Here is a 20,364-nt window from a genome sequence, read left to right as displayed (position 1 = left end):
CTTAAGGCAGTATATTCTTATAATTAAAAAAACAAAATATATCTTCTTTATAAGTATAACTACCTGTACTTGATAAATGTTTTATTGTAATAAAACATTAATTTTGTTGTCTTGATCCAAAAGGAATTGGCTAAGATTTTTGTGATTAAATTCAATTAAGTGTCTGGTACTCCTTCAGTTCTTTTGTCTTATTTTGCATCAATCTAATCCACCTGAAATACATTTCTAAATTACCTTCCACCCTCTGAAAGAAACAAGGATGTACTTTTTTCCCCTAGGCTTTTCAGTGTATCTTTGTGCTTGTTAATATGCAGTAGAAAGATTTAAGTCCTAAGCATTCGTGAATACTAATCCTAATATTACTTTGCATTTACATGCCCTTTTTTACAGCTTTTATTAAGCTTTCATCTGGGCAGATTGGACTAAAATCTAAAATTCTTCAAACTCCAAATTATGAATGTCATATGTGTGTCTACAAAGCTTTAGTTGAGGAACATTTTGGAGCTTCAGATTACAGATGCTTAACTGGTAGTAACACCCATGCACATATTCCATTGTCTGATACATTTCAAAAGTAGAAGTGTTTTTAGCATTATACTTTTCAAATAAAGGACATTTAACCGTTGAGTGAATTGCTTCTTTTATCTTTAGGCAAAGCCCCGGGCTTAGCGATGTTGACAGGGCTTCCTCACAGTTATATGATTAATGTATTTTAGAGCCTTGAACCAGAATGTTTCTTCATGAATGTTACTTTCACCTGATTTTTTTTTTCTGTTGTTTTTAGACAGGGTCTTCTGTAGCCCAAGCTGGCCTTTAACTCTGTGTAGTTGAGAATGACCTTGAATAACTGATGCTCTTGCCTCTACCTCCTCAGCACTGGGGTTACAAGTGTGTATCACTAGGCTAGTTTTGAGCAGTGCTAGGGATAAGATCCAGAACTATATGCCTTCTAGGCAAGCATTCTTCCTAGCCTCACTATTACAGGGGTCTTTTTGTGAAATTTTGGTTATATTGTGTTTTGTTGTTAAAAAATTTGACTTGCCATGTTGTTCTGTTTTTGTTTTTCATTTAAACTGTCAACAAATACTTATTTTAGACTTCTTGCAAAGAGAAGACTGAATACCTAGAGAAAATGGTTCAGAGAAATGAAAGATACAAACAAGATGTGGAAAGATACTATGAACGGAAGCGACATTTAGATTTAATTGAGATGCTTGAAGCAAAAAGACCGTGGGTGGTAAGTATTAATTATCTGAGGTTTAAAAAAAAAAGACTCCTCAACTGTCTTAGGTTGTTGCTTTCTATTGCTGTGGTAAACACTATGACCAAAAGGAACTTGGAGAAGGATTTATTTCAGCTTATAATCATGGTCTATTTTGAAGTGATGTCAGGGCAAGAACACTAAGCAGGACCTAAAGACAGGAATAGAATCAGAGACCATGGAGGAATGCTGCTTACTGGCTTGTTCCCCATGTCTTGCTCAGCCTGCTTTCTTATATCCCCAGAGCTACCTGCCTTGGGGATGGCACCACCCACAGTAGGCTGGGCCCTACCACAGCAATTATAATTTAAAAAACTAGGCCAGTCTGATGGAGGCAGTTTTTCAATTGAGGTTCCTTCTCAGATGACACTAGCTTGTGTGAAGTTGACAAAAAACAAAACAAAACTAGTGAATGCAGTGTCTTAGTACTTCTAATGTACATTTTTATAAGTAGGCACTCATTTTGTATTCAAGTTAGCTACTACTTTTAAAGTTTTACATTACATGTTATACCTAAGTATTTTTCTAGTTCTTTATTTGATAGATGCTAATTACCACATAGCAGATAGTTGATTGAGTCACTGATGTTAATTTTAGGTTTTAGTCCTTAACAGGTCTATTCTTTTTTCCCTTAATTTAAAATGATCTAAAGTGTTTATTCATATTGAAAATTAAATTTGGGGAACAAGGGCCATCGTTCAGTACCACAGTGCTTACCTAGCTTGCTTGATGTCCTGCGATCCATCCTCAGTGCCACTGAAAATATTGGTGTGTGTATGTCCATGTCCCAGTAAGGTCATTAAGAATTTAGTTGAGATAGGCCACATGTAACTAAAGTATCTTGTCTTCTCATATGTCATAATTTTCCTGACTCTGCTTTATTTTTTCTGTTTATAATATGATGCAGATTTATTACCCATAACAAGTTTAAAATAGTGAATTCCCTTGATAACATTATTTAATGGGTAGAAAAATTAATTTTCTTTGTGTTTGTTCCATGTTTTCAATAGAAATAATTATTAGTGTGAAAATAATGGATGGCTGTATATTTATGCACTCTTACTTCCAACCAGGTTTTGCAGTTTCATTCTTAAACTTTTTCCTTTCAGTGCCTTTTTATTGCATTTTTTCCTGTTTATTATTATTCTTTCTCTCTACCTTTTGAAGTTTTTTTGTTTTTTTTTTTGTTTTGTTTTTGTTTTTGTTTTTCAAGACAGAGTTTCTCTGTGTAGCTCTGGATCTTGCTCTGTAGCCCAGGCTGGCCTCGAACTCTGAGATCTGCCTGGCTCTGCCTCCTGAGTGCTGGGATTAAAGGTGTGTGTTACCACTGCCCACCCCTGGTTCCTTCAATTTTTTAAATTTAAAATTTGTAGGTTTTCTTTTTTCCCCTTTTGCTTTATTTCATTCACTTTTTCAAGAGATTTTTCACTTAATTGGGGGAAAAGGGTATTCACGTAAGTGCTGTACCTGAGGAAGCCAGAAGACATTTGATCCTTTAGATCTGGAGTGGTAGGTAGGTTTGAACTGCTTTGTGTATGCACTGGGTCTTCTGAGCAGAAAGCACTAACTGCTGAACCATCTCTCCAGCCTTCCCAACACCCATTCACTCTTATTATAGTATCTATTTTAGCATTCTCTTTTCTTGTTATTCAGCAAATGTTTAGCTTATTTCTGTGAAGTGACATCTCTTTTTGTGGGAGTCCTTATCTCCTTTCACCATGAGGGTCCCAGGAATTCGATCTAAAGTGTTTATTCATATTAAAAATTAAGTTTGGGCAACAAGGGCCATCGTTCAGTACCACAGTGCTCAATAGCGGACTGCTAAGCCATTTCTTTTGCCCAGACATTGTTTTTGTCAAGATGGTAACTACATATTTCTTTTTGGGTTTTTTGGTTTTGGTTTTGGTTTTTTTTGACCCATTTTTCACCTTTCAAATTTGAGAGTGTTTTGTTTGTTTTTTTACTCCTTAATCTTTATTAATAAATTAAAAGAAAGTCTCTACTTAACACTTTGGCTTTAGTATATGTTAATTTAAAATACTTAATGTATTAATTTCTGTTTCTTGAATTATTTGCAAGGAATATGAGAATGTACGTCAGGAATATGAAGGTGTGAAACTAATTCGTGACCGAGTGAAAGAAGAAGTCAGAAAACTTAAAGAAGGGCAAATTCCTATGACGCGTCGAATTGAGGAGATTGAAAGGCAGCGTCGTACTTTGGAAACTCGAATAAAAGAAAAGGTGCTTTTGCTCAGCTTTGGATTGTCTGAATTTTATTTAAAATAGAAAAAATACTTTTCATGTCTGAAAGTATTTTCTAGGGTTCACTTGCACCTTTTAGCCCCAAGTTCTTTAGGAATTAATTTAGGATTTTTCAAAGAGCTTGTTATGACTGAAGATAAATGTTACCTTTAGGAAACTACAAGATGATCATTGCTGGGTGTATTGGCTCAGGTCTGTATCTTAGCACTTGGGACACTGAGGCAAGAACATCACTGTGACTTTGAAGCCAGCATGGGCTACAGAATGAGACCTAGCTTCAGGGGAAAAGTGTTTATTTTAGTTACAAACTGATACATCATATTTCTTAGAAACACTGAACTCCATTTGTGAATGTATTGTGTAACTTTTAGAACGTTAAATTGTTTATGGTGGTGAATTTTAGCTTTTCAGGGATGAAAGATGTAGCAGAAGTTTCTGTCCCACCAGCAGCTCCCAGTTAAACTCACTGAGGTTTGTATTCATTACAAAAGTTCAGGCAGTAGCTCAGGCTTGTTACTAACTAGTTCTTACAACTTAAGTGAACCCATTTATATTAGTCTGTGTATTGCCACATGGCTCCTGGCTTTACCTGTCCTGCAGCATGTCCTGCCCCCTCTGCATCTCCTGGCAACTCCTCTGACTCCGCCCTTCTTCCCAGCATTCTCACTTTGGCTCTTCCACCTAACTTTATCCTGTTCAGCTATTGGCCAGCCAGCCTCTTTAGTACACCAATCAGAGTAATACATACTCACACTGTATAGGATTATTCCACAGCACAAAGGTGTCTTAGCATTTCTGTTGTTGTGGTAAAACACTGTGACCAAAAGCAATTTGGGGCAGAGACGGTTTATTTCATGTGGAATTACATCGGTCACTGAGGGAAGTTGACAGGACCCTGGTGAGCTCAAGCAGAAACCATGAAGGAGTGCTACTTACTGGCTTACTCTGGATGCTTTCTCTTAGAACTCAGGACCACTTGCCCAGAGCATATGGCACAGCATATGACCTCGATGAGCTGAGCCTGCCTACATCAGTTATTAATCAATAAAATGCCCTGTAGTTGTGTCTACAGGCAATAATGGGTGGAGGCATTTTCTCAATTTAGGTTCCTCTTCCCAGGTAACTCTAGGTTGTTTCAAGTTGGCAAAACAACAACAACAAAAAGCCATCACAGGAGGCTATTTTGAAAATAGATGTCTGCTTGTAGAATGTGGTAATTTCCTCCTGGCTATGGGGCATGTATTTCAGTGGATACCTAAAACTGAAGATAACACCAAACCTATGTAGTTGAATATCCTTGTGTAGGGCAAAATTATTTTAAAATTATTGTTCAGTGTTTCTGGAATTTATAGTGTTTGCATAGACTTTACCAACTGATCATTCATGGTGTGAAAATCCAAAATATGAACCTTTTTAACAAAAAAGTTTTGAATTTTGAAGCAGTATAGATTCCACATTTTCAAATTTGGGATGTTCAACCTGTATTTTTTCTCTGCTATGTGTACATACACATGTGTTATAAACGGTGACATTTTCTTCTGAAGGAAGCATATTATATCTTATCTTGGCTAGTTGCCAGCATGACCACTTTTTTGTGTTGGGACCATTACTAAGCAAATAAGGCTTATTTGAATAAAAACAGTGCAGTCCCTCAACAGTCAGCCTGCTAACTGAAAGCTGCTGAATGGTGAGCTGATTTGTGGACATGCTGCACACAGTATGATCGATGTGAAGGGCTGGGCAGCATGGCAGCTGGAGACTTCATAATACTGTTTAGAATGCTACAAAATGACACACAGAACTTACAAATAGTTTATTCCTGGAATTTCATACTTCATGTGTTTGGATGAACCATGGATGGGGGCGGAGGACAGGTTACTGTAATACAATATAAGCAGATCTGTAATTTTGCATGCCATTTTGGAGATTTAAATTAATGTAGTTGAAGTCAAAATATTGACATCTACTCCAGTACTTCTGATGTACATTAGATAGCTCAAGTAATTGATCATTACTTTAGATCATTCAAAAGTTTAAAGCAAAAGATTATAGATTCATTTTTTGACAGGTCTTCTCACTATAGTTGGCAATTATATTAATAGTAATTGGTTATAATTATATTATGGATTTATAGTTGCTTTGTGGCACCTGAAGTTACTGCTAAATTACTTTTAAAAAATTTTTTATGGAGTGATGGAGTGGAAAACAATATCTAGAGTAAATTAAGGAATCACATGTAACACTTGTTTGAGTTCTCTGTTCCTAAAAGAAGCAGCTCATGTAAACCGTGAGCTCATATTTATGTAGAAATGTACATGGTCTGTAATATCTTAGAATTCTTTCTCTGAAGAGGTGTCTGTGGCTTCTGGAGTGGCACATTGTATTAGTCTATGTATGTGTATTTTAAAATTATTAGTCCTCTAAATCATGTAACAGGAATAAATAGTTAGTTGTATTCACCATATTATTATCTCCTTTTTCAGCAGAAACTTTTCTAACACTTGATTCCTTTTTCCCTCCACATTCCAGAGGCACTATAATGATAGAGCAATGCCATTGGCTCTGAATTCATACACATCTGCATTGTAAATGCTCATGCTGTCATTTAATAATTGCCTGGTCTTATTTTCTTCATATAGTAAAACAAAATGTCTAGTCTGACTGTCTCATCACATTGTTTTCACAGTCAGACAAAATATCATAGGAAAACAAACATATAGAAACGTATGCATGTATATTACTATACCTACTTTTTAGTATTGATAGGAATAACCTTTATAGATTTCCTATGCCATTAGTAATTTATGTGGTACTTATGAACTTGATTTGAATTAAAATATGGGAAAGTTTTGTTGTGGGTTGATTCACATAATTTTTAGATGGATGGGACCGTATAATTGGCTTAACTGAGTTTTTAATTAACCTTTCCTTTCTGGTTCAATCTTGCAGGCAAATGATATTAAGGAAGCATCTCAGAAATGCAAACAAAGGCAAGACCTTATAGAACGGAAGGATAGACATGTAAGACTCCCTACCAAAAGTTGATTACCTTAAGTTACCATGACTTGTTTTCAGGTGGAGACAAATGGTTATTGTAATTGTTTGGGAACTATCCAAAATCCTCCTCATTGTGTTAGTTTCTCTGTGAGGGAAACTAAGATTTGTAAGTGTAGTAGATGTACAAAAGATAAGGGGGGAAATTCCTCAAAGTTACTCATGTGGCTATATATCATATGTTTTACATTTTATTTTGGTGTAAAATGCTGTAATTTTTATTATCTACCTACCTACCTACCTACTACCTATTTTTTTTACTCAAGACAGGGTTTCTCTATATCCCTGGCTGTCCTGGAACTCTCTCAGTAGATCAGGCTGGTCTCAGAGATCTGCCTGCCTTTGCCTCCTGTGTGCTGGAATTAAAGGCATGCACCACCATGCCTGGCTTAAAATGTTATAATTTTTAGTGTAATCATTTGGTTAAGATTGATTAAAGAATCTTATTATTTTAATTCCATAGATAGGAGATTTCTTTAGGGACAGTAGTGGTAGGGAGTGAAGTCAGGGTTCTGCTGTACTCCAGCTTCCCATATATAGAATTTAGGCTGTGGGTTGTGGTAATAGTTTCCTACACCATGCAGAATGCTAGTTATATTGCTGTAAGGTCACCATGTAGCCTTTATGACTAGACTGGTTCTTTACTTTTAAGATTACATTTATTTATTTAGTGTTTAGGTGCATGTGTGTAGAGGTCAGAAAAAAACCTGTAGGACTTGGTTGTCTCCTACCATATGGGTTGTTGAGCTTGGCATCTTTACCCACTGAGCCCTTGGCAGCCCTTGAATCTTGGTTTTCAATCTAGTCTACTGGTCTCTGGTCTTTTGATTGAGGACTTGACAACATTATATTCAGTTTTTATTGGAAGACCTGTCTTGGCATTTTGTTGATTTTTGTGTTTGGTGTTTTCCTGTTCCTTGTTTACTTCACTACTGTTCTCTGGTGGCTTACTCTTTTCTATAGCAGTGCGCCTATGCTGTCTTTCTCTTTAGCCTGAAGGGTTCCTTCAGGTGTCTTCTCTGGGGCTGGGTTAGTCATAAGTTCTGTTAGTCTTTTATTTTTTGTTTGTTTATTATGTGAAAAGCTTGTCTTTTTCCTTAAAATAGGACAGATCGTTTAGCTGTGTGTAGTAGAGTGTGTTGGTACATGTTGTCTTTCAGAGTTAGAAATAACATTGTTCCAAGCCTCCCAGCCTGTTGGAAAATATGCTGGTTTTCTAGTGGGCCTAGATGTCTAGTGTGACTGATGTTTTTCTCTTGCAGCTTTCAATATACTTTCTTCGTTCTATACATTTAGTATTCTTTTTTTGTTTGTTTGTTTTCTGGAGCTGAGGACCACAGAGCTGAGGACCACACCCAGGGCCTTATGCTTGCTAGGCAAGCACTCTACCACTGAGCTAAATCCCCAACCCCTTAGTATTCTAATTAGTTCTAAATGCCTTCTACCTGCATCAGTATCCGTATCTAGATTTGTGAAATTTTCTGTTATGGTTTTGTTGAAAATGTTTTCTATGCTTTTGGCATGAAATTATTCTTCCATGATCATGATTTGGACTTTTGTCATAATTTCCCATAGTTCTTGAATGTTCTGTTTGTACCATCTATTTTTAATATCTCAATTTTCTGAATGTTCCAATTTCTTCTACCTTATGTTCAAGTCATGATATTCTTTCCTTCCCTTGGTCCATTATGTTGGTAAGGATTTTTATGGAGCTTTTTATTTGACTTAATAAATTTCTTATTTCTGTTATTTCACATTATTTGTTTATGTTTTTATTCAGTGTGTGTGTGTAGATGTATGTATGAGTATGTGTGTGTTATATGCCATGATATGTGTATAGAGGTCAGAGAACAACTTGTAGGAGTCTGTTCTGTCCTTCTGCCTTGTGGGACTTGGGGATTGTCTTAGTTTAGGTTTTATTACTGAAGAGACACCATGACCATGGCAACTCTTATAAAGGAAAACATTTAATTGGGGCTGACTTACAGTTCAGAGGTTTATTCCATTATCATGATGAGAGGTATGGTGGTGTGCAGGCTGACATGGTGCTGGAGAAGAAAAGAAGCTAAGAGTTCTACATCTTGATCTGCAGGTAGCAGAAGCAACTGTATGTCACACTGGGTATAGCTTGAGCATATATGAAACCTCAAAGCCTGCCTCCACGTCTTTACAATTGCTGGCATGCAGTTTTACTCACTGGGTGATCTTACCTTTGAGGAGGATCTTAATGAGAATTTGGACATGATAAGTCTTTTTTTTTTTAACTTACTATTTACGTAGTACAAGATAAGTCATGAACTTTGAATTCTCCTGTTTCTGGTGCTGGGATTATAGGCATGAACCACTACTCTGGGTTTATGCAGTGTTTAGGATAGAACTCAAGACTTCATGCATGCTAGATAGTCACTCTACCAATTTAGATACATCTCCAGCCTATTTATCTGGTTCCATATGAGACTTGGCCTTGAGTCTATCCTGCTTAGAATTTATGAGTTTCTTAATCTGATTAATGGTTTTCTGTGAAGTTGGAAAGCTTGGGGCTATTTGTTTCTTCTGGTATTCTTTTTACCTCCTCATCTTCTGAAATACTGTTTTGCAATGTTTGATATACTACGGGTCTCTACAGATATGTTCATTTTTCTTTTTCGTTCTCAAACTGCATAATCTTAGATGACTTTGTTTAGTTTACTTATTCTTTGTAGGCTCTTTTTGATATGCTTTTGAATCCCTCTAACAAAACCTCATTTTGATTAGTTCCAGAATTTCTAATTGGCTGGTTTTGTTATTGCTTATTTTTAGTGTCTGCATCTGTTGATTATTGTCTCTGTTGTTTCTTATAGAGACAGTTTTCTTATGTTTATAAAATATAAATAGATGTTTTAAATAAAGTCTTTAGTCTTCTCTGTTTCTGTGCTTGTTTGGATATTTTTTCTGTTGACTTTTTTTTCCTATGTGGGTACCAAACTTATTTCTTGGAATGTATTAACCATTTTTGGATTTTGGTCAAAAATGGACAGTTTAGATAACAAAATGTGGCAAGTCTAGAAATCACTTTTCTTCCTTTCACGAAAGCATGATGTTCTTACTCATCAATGATGAGTGTCTGCTTGTTTGTAATACTAAGGCTTGAACCTAGGCTTCCACTCCTGGCAAGTGTTCTACCTCTGAGCTCTACCTTCAGCCTCATTGATGATGTTGGTGATTGTCTAGTGACTTTCCTCAGTTTTTAAAGTAGTACTTACTGGTTTTTAAGTCACTGTTGGGTTAGTCTTTTCACAACCTGTGACAGACTTCTTTAAACACGTGGAAGCATTGTTTGTTCCAAGCTTTGGAGAATGGGTGTGTTGGGCTATGCCCTCAGCACTAGAGTCTAGTCATGTTTTAACTGTTCATTGATTTCCAGTCTTTTTTTTTTTTTCAATAAGTGTTGCCTAGATTATAATAAACTTAGGGTAGTTTCCATTGCAAATACACACATCTGTTGCAGCCTTCACTTCCTGTTTTTATAGACTTCAAGGTAAAACAAGTGAAAGCTGAGGTCGCCCTGGATTTGCACAGTCCTGTTTATATAGGTACCGCTCTGGACGTCAGAAGCTTCCAGAGGCCTAATTGAACTGCTCAGTTCAGTTTCTCTTTTTAAGATTTTTGCTTTGCTTGTTGTTTGCTACAAATGTTATTCTTATCCCTTTTCAAGCAGCTATGATATTCAGTAATTCTGCCGATTGTTTTAACAGGTGAGATCAGGAACAAAGTTGTTTTGCACTAGGTATGCTGTCAGTTAGATTGGATAAAGACAAGCCTTATGAATATTGTTTTCTAGGAAATTGCCATACAGAGCAGATAATGACAGTTCTCCAAAAGTTGTTGGGTTGCTAGCTTTCAGTATTGTTATGGGTTATTATAAAAAATATGGAAGAAGTGGGGAGACAGGATGGGTTTGGGAATTGGGCATGTTTAGAACTTTACAAAGCTTATTACTTTTACCAAGATTCAGTGTGGATTTGGTTTGGCTAGTTGACATTTCTAAGTTTGCTACAAACATTTGATTAAAGTGAATTTTGACAGTTTTGTCATTGTTCATTGGTTTTATAGAGAAGAAGGTTATGGAGTTCCTTATTTTACTATTCCTGATGAAATCTAAATCTTTTCTATATCTACAGAAAAGTGTTGCTGGGATTTTAATAAGAACTGTGTTAAACCTTGGGGGAGAATTGAAATTTTTACTCTTGAGTCTTCCACTCTAGGAACATGGTATGTGTCCATTTATTTAGATTGTTTTGTTTCTTCCATCAGCATTGCCTGTTAACAGCACACATTTCGTCTGTGTCTTGTTAGATTTAAACCTTAATCTTCCTATTCCCTCTCTTTTTCTCTCCTCCCTAACCAGATTCAGTGGATTTTTTTTTTTAAATACCATGTCACATGTAAATAGAAATAGCCTTAGTTTTTCTTTTCTGATTTGTGTTTAGTTTCCTTTTCTTGCCTTATTCCACTGGTTACTATTTCTAGCACTATTGAGTAAAAAGTATTGGACACAGACTCTCATGATCTTAGGAAGCATTAAATTTCTACCATTAAGTGTGTATGTGGTAGACTTTTTATAACTAGGATGCACTTCATAAGATTCAGGAAGTTTCTCTACAGATTGTTTCTGAGAATTTTTATTTTGAATGAAGTTAAATTTTTGTCAAATACCCTGTCTATTGATATGTTTGTATCATTTTCTTCTTTACACTATTTATATAATGGATTTACATTAATTGGTTTTTTAATAGAAAATCAGTCCTACTTCCCTAACATGAACACCATTTGATTGTGGTGTATAAATGTGCATCTCTTTTTCATTCACGAATGACATGGCTAGCATTTTGTTCATGGATTTTTTACTCTGTTCATGGAGGATAGTGTTATTCTGTAGTCTCTTTTTCACTGTGTCTGTTTGGGTGTTAGATAGTAACTGGTTTCCTGAAGTGAATGGGAAGTGACTTTCTGAAAGGGATGTGTATGGGACTAGTGTTGATTCTTTTTTAAACATTTTACGTGATGCTGAAGTGAAACTACTTGGTCCTAGAGGTTTTGTTTTTGTTTTTAATATTAATGTATTTATGTTAGGGTGGGGGTGAACACTGTACCACACATCATGCTTGTAGAAGTCAAAGGATGATTTGTAGGAGTCAGTGCTTTCCTTCCACTGTATGGGTTCTGGGAATCAAATGAACTCAGGTTATCAGGCTTGGTGCTGGGTTCCATTACCAGCTGAGCCATCTTGCAGGCTCCCTAGAAATTTATTTTAGAAGTATTTAGAATTGTGAGTTAAATTTCCTAAACATGGCTTTCAGATTGTTCAGATAACCTCTATTTCATATTCTTATAGGTTTTGGTAATTTGGGTTTAGAAAGCAAACCAGTGTCCTTTGTTCAGATTGTCAAATTTATGTGTACACTTGTATCTTTCATTACATACCTAAAGACTGTAGTGAGATCCGGGTGTTATTTCATGGGCAAGTTGTGTTTCTTTTCATTTTTCATCCAGTTCTCTTTTTAGTGTCTTGTCAGAAGTTTGTTAATTTTGCCTCTTCATTTAGTTTCGTTGCTTTTTTTTCTTTCCTGTTCTATTTTTCCTTTATATTTAATTCTTGTCTTATTCTTCTACTGCTTGCTGTGGTTTTATTTTGTTCCTTTTCAGGGTTCTTGAGCTGTAATTTGCTGATCTGAGACATTGTGAACACTCTTGGCAATGTGGACTCTCCTTTCATCACTGCTTGAGCTCTAGCCTACACATTTTGATATGTTGTATTTTTATTTTCATTCAGTGTAGTGTGTTCTCCTGTTTTCTTAGGACTATAATTTATTTGCCATTTAATAAACTAAAATAGTTTCTAGCTTGAGACTTCTAACTTCTGTAAATATTCTTGTAGATCTGTGTTTGTGCACATGTGAGTGCTGGCAAACACGTGCTAGAATGTACATGTGGATGTCAGGGAACAACATCAGCAGCCAGCTCTCAGCTCTTCTCTTGTTTAAGACAAGGTCTTTTGTTGCTGGCCACTGTGTGTGCTAAGCTGGCTGGCCCATGGGTTTCGGGGGATTCGCATGTCTCTGCCTCTGTAGGAGCACTGGGATCACAGAAATACAGATTTTACATGGGTTCTGGGCTTCTGTCTTAGATTTCTATTGCTGTGATAAAGACCATGACCAAAAGTAACTTGGGAAACAAAAGGTTTGTTTCTCTCTCAGGTCACAGTACATCAGTCACTGAGGCAAGTTAGGGCAGGACTCAAGGCAAGAACCTAGAGACAGGAACTGAAGCAGAACCCATGAGAAACTGTTTACTACCTAGCTCCTCATGGTTTTCTCAGCCTGCTTTCTTAGAAATCCCAGGACTGTCTGCCCAGGGGTGGCTGCCCCCACTGGACTGGATCTTCCCACATTAGTCATTAATCAAGAAAATAAATACACTGCAGACTTGCCTTCAGCCCATTTTGTGGAAGCATTTTCTCAATTGAGGATCCTATTTCCAGATAACTCTAGCTGTGTCAAGTTGACAAAAACCAACCAGCACAGGATCTAAATTCAGGTCCTTACACCTGCATAGCCAGTGCTTTACCCTCTGAGCCATCTCCAGGCACTTGTATGTCTTTTTGTTTGTCTGTATGCTTTCCCTTCTCTTGGGAAAATTCCTAAAAGTGCATTTATCATAGGTTATATGTTTTCTAGGACACTGTTGATAATTTATTGTAATAATAATTGATAAAACTCAGCTTGCAGTGGCTTGGGATTATTTCCTGAGGTCTTTCATTATAAATAATTTGAAAAACTCATTTGAAGTAGTCTTGGGGGGATAGAGTTAGGTATTTATAGAACTGTTCTTACTTCATTGTGGAAGATGAAAGCTTCGGATGTGGTGGGTTTAAAGTAAGATGGTTTTAAACTCTTCTCTTAGTGGAGTGTGAGACAAGGACCATGAGCTTTCTTAATAGTGGAAGGCAGCAGTGAGGCTCAAGAATGGAGGAGGTGAGAGGACTTTATGTAAGACTGTGAGTGTATCGATGGTGGTCTTGACTGCCATTTTTGTTGCTATAAATGTAAAATTAGACCAGTTTTCCAGGATGCTTTACATTACTTCAGTTACTTAGATATAGCAGAAACATATAGTTAGTTAGAATTAAGCTTAACTTTTCCAGTATAACATGTAGGTTGAGGATCAATGGGTCTTAGCAAGGGAGTGATTGAGTGGCATGTTCTGGAAGCCAGTTGGCTAGCAAAACAAAAGAGATGGTGGCTTGAGATGGTAGTACATAGGTCAGTAGGTTACAGGGCTCTGTGGATGTAAGGAATAGGTAGACTGGGAATGCCAGGCTGAATGTAGTGGAGAGAAGGGAGTGATTATCAAAGGATAGGTTTGCAGAAATACAGATTTCAGAAGCTGCGTGGCTTGGTGATTTGGTGATTGTCTGCAATGTAAGGAAAATATCACTGAAGTTAAAGAAGTAAAGAGACACAGAGACCAAACAGATTGACTTTCTGTGTTTAGGTTGAAGTCACATGACCCACAGGCATAATGATGGATTAAAGAAGACAGTGAATCAGGTGCCAAGTCATCAGTCTGTAAGTAGTGAGGGAGAACTTTGAGGGACGTAGTTAATTCACAAGGATGATGGGTAGCAAAGTCTGATCCCATGGTATTAAAAGAAACTGAAGTAGAGTGCAATTAAAGGAGGAAGGAGGCAATTGCCATGAGGAGACTTCTGCCCTTGGCCCGAAACTACTTGAGAGCTCAGTAGAGAAGTATCTTCCAGAAATACCCAAGTTTCAGCTAGAATAAGAAAGTACATTCAGAGAGATTGAGCAACACTATTGTAGGATCTAGCAAAACCTGGAGATGTGAGATTTCAGCTTAATGTGTGCTCAAATTCAGCATCAGTACCAGTTGTGGGACTGAAGTGATTATTGATGGTATTGATAGTCTGTTGGATGAAGGTAGCAAATGTGTTACAGTTGAGAAAACATCTAAAAATTAAGGAGTCATTGAGATGTGCTTCTGTTTTTTAAGGTCCCAAGTTTAAAGACCTTCTTTTGGCAAGTTTTTTAGCCCAATCCACTGTTTTTTTTCTTTCTTGTATTATTATTACTATTTTTAGTAGCATAGTGCTGAGAGTATAAAATTTATGTATATTCAGTTTCTTGTCTCTTATGGGCTTGGACGTTTCATGTGTTTAGTGATTTCTTATTCTCATACTCTGACATGCTCACTTATTCTCCTGAGTGGTTTGGATTTTGTAAGTTTTATGGCTGAACACTGATTTCTTGTCTGTTTCTTTAATTGTCTATGTGTGTGTGTGTATACGTAAACATTCTGTTATTTTCTTTTATTTCCTCTCTGTTTCCTGTAGAAGACAGGATTTGGCGCTTTTTTTTTTTTTTTTTTTTTTTGGCAAATTTTACTTTATTTTCTTGATAGCACCAAATTTGAATTTTAGGAAAGAAGTTCCTAACTATGGGGACTAATGTGTGATGCTTCCATATGACAAGACGTGATACTGGGGTTAAGATTTTATTTTGCAAGAATCTGTAGGGAGGATAGTGAAAATGCAATGAGTAAAGCTTAAATGACCCATATAATACAAACATTTTACAAATAAGATACAAGTAGGCATTGAAGAAGAATAAAATCTTAAAGACATTTCATTACACATCTGCATTTTCCATATTCTTTATAATTAATTTGTTATAACTTATAATGGAGAAAAGAAAGAAATGTGACTTAGAAATAAAACTCGTTAACAAATTATGCAATGTGCTAAATTTAACACAATGTTCTAGTTATAAAAGTAAATTAAATTTAGAAGTATACATTTGTGTATATCTGGTTTTTTTTTTTTGTTTGTGTGGGTTTTTTAGATTTTTTTTTTTTATGTATATGGGTGTTTTGCCTCCTTGTATGTCTGCACCATGTGTGTTTCTAGTGCTCTCAGAGGCTAGAAAAGGGCGCTGGATCCCCTGAAATTGAAGTTACAAATGTTGTGAGCTGCCGTGTAGATGCTAGGAATCAAACCCAGGACCTTTGAAAGAGCTCTTAATCACTAGCCATCTTCCAGTCCCCCATTTGTATATGTCCTAAAGAAAATGATATTTTTGGTAAACTATTATTTTGATTAAATTCTACTGACAACAAGTGGTAGCCAATACGTCTGATTTTAAAAATAATTTATAAGTCAAAAAGTTTAAATATAAAGATTGATGATTAAAATTTCAGTGTTAAATTGTTGGCAGAACATAATTTTCTTGAAAGAAAATTATTTTGGTTTAAAAGTAAGAACTTGGGCTGGAGAGATGGCTCAGAGGTTAAGAGCACTGGCTGTTGTTCCAGAGGTCCTGAGTTCAATTCCCAGCAACCACATGGTGGCTCACAACCATCTGTAATGAGATGTAGTGCTCCATTCTGGGCTGCAGGGATACACAGAGACAGAACATTGTATATATAATAAATAAATAAATCTTTAAAAGTAAGAACTTGCCAGGTGTTGGTGGCACACGCCTTTAATCGCAGCAGTGGGGCGGCAGAGGCAGGGAGATCTCTGTGAGTTCAAGGCCAGCCTGGTCTATAGAGCAAGTTCCAGGAAAGGCGCAAAGCTACACAGAGAAACCCTGTCTCAAAAAACCATTTAAAAAAAAAAAAGAAAAGTAAGAACTTAAAATTAGTATCACTTTTTAAATTTTGGTCATAGTATATATATCTTCTTCCTGTAAATATTTAGGTATGGTTGATATATTGTACACCCCAATAAACTTAACTGGGGATCAGAGAACAGAACAGCCACTATATTAACCATAGAGGTTAGGCAGTGGTAGCACATGCCTTTAATCCTAGTATTCTGGAGGCAGAGATCCACTGGATCTCTAAGTTCAGTGCCACACTGGAAACAGCCAGGCATAATGGCACATATCTTTAACTCCAGCACTTGAGATCTCATGTCTTGCTTGGGAAAGACACATGCCTTTAGTCCCAAGAAGTGATGGCAGGAAGCAAAAAGGTGTATAAGGCATGAGAACTAGGAACTAGCGGCTTTTAAGCTTTTAGACATTTAGCAGCTGTTCAACTAAGATCCATTCAAGTGAGGACTCAGGGGCATCCAGTTTAGTAAACAGGATCAGCTGAGAAGTTGGCGAGGTGAGGTTAGTTATGGCTTGTGCTACTTCTCTGATCTCTCAGTTTTCACCCCAATATCTGGCTCTGTGTGTTTTTTATTAATAAGATCATTTAGAAATTCATGTTACACTTAGGCATCTGGTTTTACATGTTTTTATTCATCAAGTATTTTAATCAGCACTAACTATATGTTAAGTTGCTCTTAAATACTTTTGATAAACTTATGAACAAATTACCGGTAGTCTGCTGGGTAGTGATCTGCTAGTATACCTCTTAGTGAGAGGAGTGCTTGTAGAGTGAGTGAGTGAGTGAGTGAGTGTGTGTGTGTGTGTGTGTGTGTGTGTGTGTGTGTACATACCCAACCCTAGGTCTTCTGTATGCTAGACAAGTCAGCTCTTCCAGTATGTACCACACCACTGCCCTTGGCCATTTAAAACTATATTACTGCAAACACCGAATAGAACAGAAGAAAACAATCTAAGATGCTGACCTCCTTTTGTTTTGTCAGATTAAGGAACTTCAGCAGGCCTTGACAGTCAAACAGAATGAAGAACATGACCGGCAGAAGAGAATAAGCAACACCCGCAGGATGATAGAGGACTTGCAGAACGAGCTCAGGACTGCAGAGAACTGTGAGAACCTTCAGCCTCAGATTGATGCTATCACAAGTGATCTGAGGCGAGTTCAAGAGGAAAAGGGAATGTGTGAAGGCGAGATCATTGATAAACAAAGAGAAAAGGAGATGCTAGAGAAGCAGAAACGGAGTAAGTTTCCCGAGGGCAAAGAATAGTTTATGAAATGGATACTTGCTTATTTCCCCTAATCTCACCTCTCATACTGATTTCATAACTGAAATTTGAGGTCTTTGGTCCATTCTAGTCTGTTAATCTGAATGCTGGGTACATACAGTTGAAAGGGATTCAGGAAAAGTGGTGCTCTCCTTCCTTCCCTGAAGCAGTTCACTGCCACCCTCCTGCTTCTGTTATCACATCATACTTAGTGCTGCTTAATTAACTTTAAAGACCTTAGTTTTCTGTTTTCTCTACGTGTAGATTTTAGCTCAAAATGTCCTCTCTCTCTCTCTCTCTCTCTCTCTCTCTGTGTCTCTGTCTGTCTGTCTGTGTGTGTGTGTGCGCGCACGTGTGCGTGTGTGTGTGTGTGTGTGTGTGTGTGCGCGCATGTGCATATGTGTCTTTCTCTCTGTTTGTTTTTGTGAGACAGGTTTTCTTTGTGTGGCCCTGGCTGTCCTGGAACTCGCTCTTGTAGACCAGGCTGGCCTTGAACTCACAGAGATTCACCTGCCTCTGCCTCTGCCTCCCGAGTTCTGGGATTAAAGATGGGGGCCACCACCGCCTGGCCTCCTTTTTATTGTCATTTTCAAAATGACTGCGTTAGTAATGCTGACATGCGTTACTGTGATAGTTGTCGTTGTCAAGTGCACATTTTGTATGCTCAGGTATTAATGCAGCACTCCCATTCTTGCTTTTCATATTCAAGCCTTCCTGTCTATCTCTGCTTTCTGTTTTCAAAATGAAGTTTTGCTGGGGGCCATAATTGTACGTACTTTCTTAACAGTTAGATTTCTAAACTTATTTACAGCTGGGTACATTATAATTGAATTGCCTTTTACTGATAACATTTTTAAGGGTTTTAATTTGCCTTTTTTTAGAAAACACTATTTATTGTATCTTATCTTTAAATTAAAAAGAAGTTAATATTTGTGTAGCGGGGCATACAGTTGCCACTAGGCACACATAGAGGTCAGAAGACAATCTTCTGGAGTTTGTTTTCTCCTCCTACCACCATGTGATCTGTGGATCACACTAGGTCATCAGGCTTGCAGAATGAGAACATCCATCCACTGGGCTATCTCACCAGCCCAGCAGTTCCTTCAGTCTGGAAAGAGGAAACTCTGCCTTAGTTGTCGTACTGTTTTTCTGAATTTTGATCTTACTGTCCTGCTTCCATCAAACCAGGTTGTTTCCAAGGCCTTCTCCATGGTCCTCAGCCGGGGTTGGTCTCCTACTGCTCCTGCACTGAGTAAATCTGTTTAAGAGATGCTGGAAATTATTTCAGTGTTTTTGTGTTAGCTGAAAACATTCTAAATTTAGTATTCCCCTCTTGATCTTGTTATATATCCAGTTCTACATTAAAGGTGGAACTGAATTTTTCCTCTCAGGAAAAAAAAAATTCCCATGGCCCTTGCCACTGTCTTCTGCTGGAAACATTACTCTTTTTGTCTTTTTATCTCCAGGCGTCCTGGTTTTCAGTAGCTTCAGGGTCATTTTTTTATCTGAGATTAAGGGATTTTTGAAAGATTTTGGAAGATTTGTCCTGGCTGGTATTTATAACCTCTAGACTTAAGATATTCTGTATTGTTTACAGGTTGATATACTAATGTTTTCAGATAAATGATACTTTCCCTTCCAATTTTAGGTGTGGGTGATCATATCATACGTTTTGACAATCTTATGAATCAAAAGGAAGATAAGCTGAGACAGCGGTACCGGGACACATACGATGCAGTCTTGTGGCTGAGAAATAACAGAGATAGGTTTAAGCAAAGAGTCTGTGAGCCCATAATGCTCACGGTAAGAAGTTTCATTCATTTTTGTAATATCAGTTAGTTTTACTATTGGGATAATCGTAGATTTTTGTTGATATTAAGTAGACCTGCCAGGTGGTGGTGGCATACACCTTTAATACCCAGTACTCGGGAGGCAGAGGCAGGCAAATCTCTGTGAGTTCGAGGCCAGCCTGGTCTATAAAGTGAGTTCCAGGACAGGCTCCAAAAGCTACACAGAGAAACCCTGTCTCAAAAAAAAAAAAAAAATGTTGAAAGTGATGTTTGACAAGCAAGAAAATCATCTCTTATAAAAGCAGTCTGAGGATTTTGTAATTGATATAAAATAATAGTGTGTGACTGGGTCATTAGGAATAGAAAATCTATAGCAAATAATTTAGTGAAATTTGGTCATAAGTTTAATAGAATAATTTCCATCAAACTATCAAGTGATTAATTTGGCTTTTTAAAGGGATGTAAGTAAGAAAACACATTTCTTAATGGTGATATGCTAGATATAGATAAATAAGATTAGAACCTGCCCCCTAACTAACAAATGAATTATTTTTTTCTAGGTACTTTCTCTTTGAAAAATTTTAATAGATCTTTGCAGAATTCATGACAAGCCCTATTTTCTCTCACTTATACTTTATTAAGAATAGCATAAGTTTAATTCTTATTATATCTGATATTAGTAAAATTCATATCCTTAATACACTCTTTTCTTCACAGTTGCATGTGCCTCTAACTGCAGTTCTCAAGAGGCTGGGGTCATAGGCTAGCCTGGATTACATAGTAAAACCCTGTACTCCAAAACCAGAAACAACAGCAAAGAGAATATTTTTCCAAAATTAAGAAGGGAATTTATATTTAGTGTATTTTCATTGTTTTGATCTGCTATGGACTGAAAAAAAAAAAAATCCTTGCTATAAGTTATAATGCACATAGTTACTTACACATTTTTAAAAAAAATCTCAGTAATAGTTCAGAACTTAACCAGATTTTGTCATCTGATTGTCTGACTACATAGCTCATCCCCAGGTCACATCACTAGTTGGAGTATATTTACATTTTT

At 36.8% G+C, this 20,364-nt stretch overlaps 1 protein-coding gene across 3 annotated transcripts in view; it reads left to right on the top strand.

Annotated features, from left to right (window-relative positions):
* Smc5 (structural maintenance of chromosomes 5) overlaps window positions 1-20,364 on the top strand; it is a 73,073-nt gene that overhangs the window by 13,705 nt on the left and 39,004 nt on the right. For all 3 annotated transcript variants that reach the window (XM_036207926.1, XM_036207916.1, XM_036207906.1), the window contains exons 6-10: window positions 1,097-1,237; window positions 3,341-3,502; window positions 6,473-6,544; window positions 17,235-17,490; window positions 19,163-19,317. In XM_036207926.1, coding sequence (XP_036063819.1) covers window positions 1,097-1,237; window positions 3,341-3,502; window positions 6,473-6,544; window positions 17,235-17,490; window positions 19,163-19,317 — 786 coding nt within the window. The remainder of the gene's footprint in view (window positions 1-1,096; window positions 1,238-3,340; window positions 3,503-6,472; window positions 6,545-17,234; window positions 17,491-19,162; window positions 19,318-20,364) is intronic.

This window comes from Onychomys torridus, chromosome 1 (genome assembly GCF_903995425.1).
Source record: "Onychomys torridus chromosome 1, mOncTor1.1, whole genome shotgun sequence".
Taxonomy (NCBI): Eukaryota; Metazoa; Chordata; class Mammalia; order Rodentia; family Cricetidae; genus Onychomys; species Onychomys torridus.
The sequence above is the reverse complement of the archived record's forward strand: the minus strand, read 5'-3'. Positions and strand labels throughout refer to the sequence as shown.